Source organism: Temnothorax nylanderi, unplaced genomic scaffold, assembly GCF_030848795.1.
Source record: "Temnothorax nylanderi isolate EJ_2023f unplaced genomic scaffold, tnyl_v1.0 TNYL_tig0533_pilon, whole genome shotgun sequence".
Lineage (NCBI taxonomy): Eukaryota > Metazoa > Arthropoda > Insecta > Hymenoptera > Formicidae > Temnothorax > Temnothorax nylanderi.
Window position 1 is genome coordinate 111,854 of NW_027249595.1, and position 7,590 is coordinate 119,443.

The 7,590-nt window shown below is 52.3% G+C and overlaps 2 protein-coding genes across 2 annotated transcripts; both read right to left on the reverse strand.

The window, feature by feature from the left end:
- Nucleotides 1–826: 826 nt before the first annotated feature.
- On the reverse strand, nucleotides 827–1,804 carry LOC139783717 (uncharacterized). Its single transcript, XM_071722858.1, has one exon. The coding sequence runs from the start codon at nucleotides 1,802–1,804 to the stop codon at nucleotides 827–829; it is 978 nt and encodes a 325-aa protein (XP_071578959.1).
- A 1,056-nt stretch (nucleotides 1,805–2,860) lies between these two features.
- On the reverse strand, nucleotides 2,861–3,964 carry LOC139783718 (uncharacterized). The gene has a single exon (XM_071722860.1). It carries the CDS (start codon nucleotides 3,962–3,964, stop codon nucleotides 2,861–2,863), a length of 1,104 nt encoding a protein of 367 aa, XP_071578961.1.
- Nucleotides 3,965–7,590: the final 3,626 nt, after the last annotated feature.

Here is a 7,590-nt window from a genome sequence, read left to right on the forward strand (position 1 = left end):
TACCATCCAAAAGTTTGTAGAAATAAACGCATATTACGACAACCCTAACGTCTACACGATCCTAACCTTTCCGATTATCACATACCCCAATTACGAAATTGTACGAGTAACCCCCCTGCCGGTGTATGACAATAAAATGTATTTATAATTCCCAAAACCACGCATACCCTGTTGGCTATTAATAAAGAAAATCTGTCAGTGGACCGCTCGACGTTTTCGCGGTGCGCGCCGTGGAAAGTACAAAAATGAGTACACGAAATAACAGTCAGTCCTTTTTATTAAAGTGGGTTACACTGGACTTCGCACTCGCGATTTCGCACTCGCTACATTCCTCCGTTTTCTCGACGTCGATCATGTATCGCGTGCGAGTTATGATGGCTCACTGCCGTCCCGGACGGAGCAGGCGAGGGATCGCGGCCGGAGCTTCGCGTCGAGGAATTCGGTGACGTGAGAAACGCTCGTTGGCTCCAAATCGTCTATTGGTCGCGGTGCTTGCGATCACGCGAGAAACACCTATGCCGTTTGCTCGAAAACACACAAAAAAAGGGGGGGAGGAAACCGTCGCGATTTGGAGCCTTTCAAGCGTTCTCGAATAATGCTTGCTGTCTCGTCGAAGTTCGAGAATTTTCAGCTCGCATTTATTCAATTCTCAACATGCCGCCCGCCTCGCATTCGACGGAATGCGAAACGAACGGGGGTTGACAAGGTCGCATAGAGGAGCGTGGGAACGTCTTGGTTCAAAGCGTTATATACAATATATACATTTGAGAACTTACCCTATTTTTACAATGTCCTTAAATCTAATGAAAAACGAACGAGCTTAATTCTAACGGGATTCCGCGGTTCCCGGCGGACTGATAGACGCGGGCAACCGACAGATCTGGGTTATTGGTCGTTTTAGCTCGGAATTGGCGGTGCGTAATGTGACGACGCGAACGCGACTGTCAAGTCCGGGATGGACCTGCTGAATCCTTGCGAGTTCCCACTTTGAAGGAGGGAGTAGGTTACTCTTAAGTAAAACTAACTCGTCAACTTTCGGATTATCGTGAGATTCGGTCCATTTCACGCGCTGTTGCAATGAATGTAAATAGTCCGACGACCAAGAACGCCAGATCTGTTCGAGCATTAATTGTACGTGTTGCCATCGCGACAACCGATTCGCATTGATTTCGAGGACGGATTCCTCCGGTACGCTCGTGAGCGGTCGGCCGATAAGGAAATGACCAGGTGTCAAAGCGGTATAATCGGACGGATCGTCGCTAAGTGGAGAGATCGGTCGCGAGTTCAAGCAAGCCTCTATCTTACATAAAAGCGTAACGAATTCGGAGCGAGACAGAGTGCGAGCACCAGTCACTCGCCTGAGATGGTGCTTAAAGCTCTTCACTCCAGCCTCCCAAAGCCCGCCGAAATGTGGTGCCGCAGGGGGCACGAAATGCCACCGTACGCCGTCGTTAGCGAGAATTTCCTTAAGGGAGGGGTTGTTCACAAGCGCGCGGAAGCTGCGTTGGAGCTCGCGGTCAGCACCCACAAAATTCGTGCCATTATCGCTGTACATGTCCGATGGCAGTCCGCGGCGACTGACAAACCGTTGAAATGCCGCGAGGAATCCATCGGTGGAGTAATCCTCCACACTTTCGAGGTGGATCGCCTTAGTGGCGAGACAAACGAACACCGCGACGTAGTGTTTGCTCCCCTTTTGGCCGCGACCGACAACGGGGGTAATGTTCATAGGTCCGGCGTAATCTATGCCCGTGTGAGAGAACGGAGGAGCAGGATTTACTCGGGGACTCGGGAGATCACCCATTAATTGCGTCGGAGTTTTTGCGGAATGTCGAACGCATGTAACACATTTATGAATGTGAGATTTGATCATGCTTCGCGCGGAAATTAACCAATAATTTTGACGGAGACATCTAAGGCGTGAGTTTAGTCCCTCCATGGAGAGAGCGTCGGTGTGCTTGATCGATCAAAAGTTCGGCAATATGATGTCTAGCAAGTATGACGGGGTGTCGCTCATTGTAACTCAGCGCGGAGTTTTCGAGCCGCCCGCCAAGCCGGATTAATTTATCTTTCCCGATAAAGGGGTGGAGAGAGCGTAAGGAACTGGATCGCGATACAGCGGCGTGAGCGTTCAAAGCCTTCAAGTCATCCGAAAAACAAGTCGCTTGTGCCGATCGAAGCCAAAAGACGGAGGCTTCGTGAATCTCCTCTGCGGTCAAGGGAGACTTGACGATCACCGAAGAGGCGACTTTATTTTTTAAGTTCCGAACGAAACGCCGAATGTACGCGGTAATACGAAGAAGTCGGATCCAGCTCGAGCAGGAGGTGGGCAGATCCCACTCAGGAGCTGAATCGACGAGATGAACGGTAGCTTTACGCGCTTCGGAAGATACCGTTTGTAAAATGTCCTTTTCAGTCGGTGTCGGGGGGATCGGCCACGAGGCCGTGGTCGAGCTAAGCCACCGGGGCCCCGACCACCATAATTCATGATTGACGAGATCGGCGGCAGTAAAGCCGCGCGACGCGCAGTCGGCAGGATTTTCCTGGGAGCGAACGTGTTGCCAACGTACGGTCGGAAGGCGCGTCTGCACCTCGGAGACGCGGTTCGCGACATAGGAATTCCAGCGGGATGGATGTTGTAGAAGCCAAGCTAATACGATTTGGGAATCAGTCCATCCAAACAAGAGAGCTCGCATCAAGCCCGTGGTGTTTTTTACCCATTCTATCAATCGAATTAATAGAACGACGGCGTTAAGTTCCAAGCGTGGAACGCTAACGGTTTTCAATGGCGCGACTTTCGTTTTGGCCGCGAGGAGGATGACTTGAATGTTAGAGGGAGAATGCACGATTCGGAGGAAAACTACCGCGGCGTAAGCGCGAGTGGAGGCGTCCGCGAAGCCGTGCAATTCAACTTCGATTTTATCTTGACGCATCCCTGTCCATCGAGGAATGCGTATTTTGCTAATATTAGGCAAGTCTGAAACGTAATTGATCCACTGATGCAGAAGATCATCGGGATGGGAGCATCCCAATCAATTTTACGGAGCCAGAGCTCCTGCATCAACATCTTGGCCGCGATGACTATCGGTGACGCCCAGCCGAGGGGGTCATACAGCTTTGCAATAAACGATAAAACGGAGCGCTTAGTATGAACTGTCACGGCGTATGGCGAAATTACGAAACGAAACGAGTCATCGCGCGGAGACCAAGACAGGCCGAGGACCTTGAGCGTGTCATCGAGGTTGATCGGATAGTCCGAGGATTCCCGTTGGTCCTCTGGAATATCCGTCAAAAGTTCGGCTGAATTCGCGGCCCATTTTCGCAGGGGGAAACATCCGCGATTCATTATGCCCACGAGTTGCTTGCGCTTCTCGAGCAGAGACAGAAGGTCGTCTGCTCCGAAAAGAACATCATCGACGTAGGTCGACTCTTCGATTATATTGACCGCGTCGGGGAAGTCTTTACCTTCGTCGCGAGCTAATTGGATAAGGGAGCGCTGTGCGAGAAAAGGCGAAGGTTTTTGCCCGTAGGTCACGGTGAGTAAGCGGTAAAGCCGAATCAACAGACTGTCGGGGGGGGCGCCAAGAATTCGTTGATAGTCCGCGTCATCCCGATGCACGAGTATTTGTCGGAACATTTTAGCAATGTCAGCCATGTACACGTACCGAAAGAGTCGCCAGCGCAGGATTATCGCGGCGATGTCTTGTTGAAGTTTAGGTCCCGCCATTAGAAAATCATTGAGCGAGGTTTTGTCGGTCGATTCGCTAGAGGCATTAAACACGACGCGTAACTTGGTCGTTGTACTCGATTCGCGTAAAACAAAATGATGCGGGATGTATATCGGGGGGTAAGGGGGGCGCTCGTCCGCCCGCACCGACTCCATGTGCCCCATCGATTCGTATTCTCTTAAAAAATCGTGATACTGCGCGGCGATTTCTGGTTTCCGCGCGAGTCGGCGCTCCATATTGGAGTACAGGAAGGAAGCCTTTCGGAATGTGTCGCCGACGCGAGGGGGGCCGTTTTTGAACGGCAAACGCACAATGTAGCGTCCTTGTGAATCGCGAGAATGAGTCGTCGCAAAATGCTTCTCGCAACGTTCGTCCTCTTCGGTGAGAGGAGTTCGAGAGGGGATACGTTCGTCCTCCCAAAAACTTTGAATTAAGGAATTCGTATCCTCGCAGGATACGCAACTCAGGACAGAAGCGGACTCTCCCGGCCGGGCGCGCAGGGCCGGCGGGACCGGAGAGGATCCATCCGAAAATTGTAAGCTGGCCCGTCGGAGTGCCGACCGGGCCCTGACGTAGACCGTCGAGTAGCAGAGACCCGTATAAATCCGCGCCGATTAATACATGAATCGGGTGATTACATGAGGGATCAGGATCTGCTAAAGGTAAATCGCGTAGATGTGGCCACATTGCGGCCGGCTTCTGTTGAGAGGCTGTATAAGAAGTGATTCTTTGATATACGTAACCCGAGAAGGGAAATATCGGTCCCTGTTTGTCGCAGGGCGCGAGAGCAAGATTAACTTGTGACCGCGCGACTCCATTAAATTTTTCTCCAAAACAATGTATCTTCAACGCGGCACGATGACGCCTGGTTCGCATCGTTGACAAAGAGATTCTGATATGAAACTGTATGTCGAGCCTTGATCTAGTAGTGCACGTACTTTAAATGTGCGGCCCTCGATTGTACTTAAACTAACATACGCAGTGGCGAGAAGTACATGAGGCGGTTGTTTCACAAAATCTCGAGTAGCATGCACGTTTTGAACGAACGCTGAGGGCGCGGCCGGTGACTCGGAGGCAGCGGCGACTGACACAGCTGACGGAGCTGAGGACGGCGAATTAACCGCGGAAAGCGTACTTTAGTACCAGTTTCCGTACCCTCGCGGTGAAGCAGCGAATGGTGAGCTTGGTGGCATTGATTGCACCGTCCTTTACTCGGACAATTGTTTGAAAAATGCTCGGTTCTCAAACAATTAAAGCAACATTTATGCTGTCGCGCGGCGAGTCGACGCTGCTCGACCGACAGACTTAGAAATTTATTACACTTTGCAAGACCGTGGTTTCCGGAACAACGGACGCATTTGACGGGCGAAACCGTATTCACCGAAGCACGAGCTCTATTACCGGCGCGCACTATTTTGACGCAGATTCGGATTGCGAAGGGTAATCCGCGAGACCGCGAATGCGAAGAGTCATGAAGTCATGAATCTCTTTATACGTAGGGTACGCATCCGTGTTGCCTCGTTTAAGATTCCATTCATTGCGCGTTCGCGGACTGAACTTTTGCGAGATAATATAAACTAGGAGGTCGTCCCACATATTGACCGGGACGATCGAGATTCGTTAACGCGGCGAGAGATGCGGACACACTATCGCGAAGTTTTTTCAACTCGGTCACGTTCTCGTTTTTCATTTTCGGTAAGTCGGCGAACGAATGGATATGCGCGTGAATAATCGCGTTGCGGTTGTCGTATTCGTCGGTAAGAAGTAGCCACGCTGCCTCGTAGTTCGCGTCAGAAATTTGAATGTTATTAATCAACGACGCGGCCTCGCCGGAGAGGCTCGCTTTCAGATAATGTAACTTTTGCGTTCTTGTCAACGATTCACTGTTTGCTACGAGAGACTCGAAGATTCCGCGAAAATTCTCCCATTCAGCGAAAGCACCAGAAAAGTTCGGAAGCGAGATACGAGGCAGATGCAATGACACTCCGGAGTGCGCGTCGCGATAAGAAGACTCGTTACCTCGATACGGCGCGCTTCGGGGCGTCGCTACTTAATTTACCGATGACCTCGTGGAGGTGGTCCGTCGCGTCGAGGTAGGCGTCCTCGGCGGCAAGAAATTTCTCGTCCTTGAAGTAGTGGGGTCGACTTCTTCTCCTCCGCCGTAGCCGTCTGCAGCAGCTGGACATGGAGGGCTTGCACCTTTCCAGAGACCCTCCAAATTCGTCAGTCTCCCTTCGTCTAGGGAGAGTGACTGAGCCTTGGGAAGCTTTTTGAAGTTAATCAGCGACCGTCGTAGCTGGTCATTCGCATTGCCTTGAGCAATGAGTAGATTTTCGAGATCCGAAGACATGTTGAGCAGATTGTCTGGATCGTGTAGAAATCTTTCAGACACTTGCGTGTCATCTTCTTGTCGAGCGAAGACGCCGTGTGCGACTCCGCGGCGAGTAGCAGGGCGATACTCGCGGGAGGCAGGGAGCGTTCCTGGCCGTCTCGGTGCGGACTCCGCGGCGAGTAGCAGGGCGATACTCGCGGGAGGCAAGGACGTCTGGCACGTCTCGGTGTGCGACTCCGCGGCGAGTAGCAGGGCGATACTCGCGGGAGGCAGGGACGTCTGGCACGTCTCGGTGTGTGACTCCGCGGCGAGTAGCAGGTACTCGCGGGAGGCAGGGGACGTCTGGCACGTCTCGGTGTGCGACTCCGCGGCGAGTAGCAGGTACTCGCGGGAGGCAGGGACGTATAGCACGTCTCGGGTGCGACTCCGCGGCGAGTAGCAGGTACTCGCGGGAGGCAGGGACGTATAGCACGTCTCGGGGTGCGACTCCGCGGCGAGTAGCAGGTACTCGCGGGAGGCAGGGACGTATAGCACGTCGCAACGCAGGGCGCCGTCGGGCGGCGGATGCGTATCGCAAGGAGCACGATACGTTTGCTGGACGTCCCGCAAGCCTCCGAAGCACTTCACAAAATCACAAGGCAGATCTTTAGGAAAATGCGGATGTGCGCCAATGTTCGGAGCGAGCCACGGAGTCGAGGCACGTACGCGAAAACGGGATAACGGGACGTCGAACGGACGAACCGAGTCGTGAGGCGTCGGTGGCGCGACGTACAAAATATACTCGAACACTGTAAGCATTCTTGAGGCGGTCGAACTGTCTATATCGGTCTTTTAGACTCGATCCGGCTCGAAGGACCATTAAATGTCAGTGGACCGCTCGACGTTTTCGCGGTGCGCGCCGTGGAAAGTACAAAAATGAGTACACGAAATAACAGTCAGTCCTTTTATTAAAGTGGGTTACACTGGACTTCGCACTCGCGATTTCGCACTCGCTACATTCCTCCGTTTTCTCGACGTCGATCATGTATCGCGTGCGAGTTATGATGGCTCACTGCCGTCCCGGACGGAGCAGGCGAGGGATCGCGGCCGGAGCTTCGCGTCGAGGAATTCGGTGACGTGAGAAACGCTCGTTGGCTCCAAATCGTCTATTGGTCGCGGTGCTTGCGATCACGCGAGAAACACCTATGCCGTTTGCTCGAAAACACACAAAAAAGGGGGGAGGAAACCGTCGCGATTTGGAGCCTTTCAAGCGTTCTCGATAATGCTTGCTGTCTCGTCGAAGTTCGAGAATTTTCAGCTCGCATTTATTCAATTCTCAACAAATCGAAATTACCTAACACTAAAAGAAAACGATCTAGACAAATGTACGCATTCGACACGACATTTGTATGCGACATAAACTACCCGTATATTTTGTAACAGCACACGCACCATGCGAGGTGCAGATCTATATAAGAGCATAAAAGATGGGAGGTCCCCCGTTAGCTCTCGGCGGGGGAACAGGAGGAAAATTAGAGGTAGTATAATAGG

Excerpts from the sequence above, each read along its gene's own strand:
- LOC139783717 (XM_071722858.1), bottom strand. The coding sequence starts at position 1,804 with ATGGGTGATCTCCCGAGTCCCCGAGTAAATCCTGCTCCTCCGTTCTCT.
- LOC139783718 (XM_071722860.1), bottom strand. The coding sequence starts at position 3,964 with ATGGAGCGCCGACTCGCGCGGAAACCAGAAATCGCCGCGCAGTATCAC.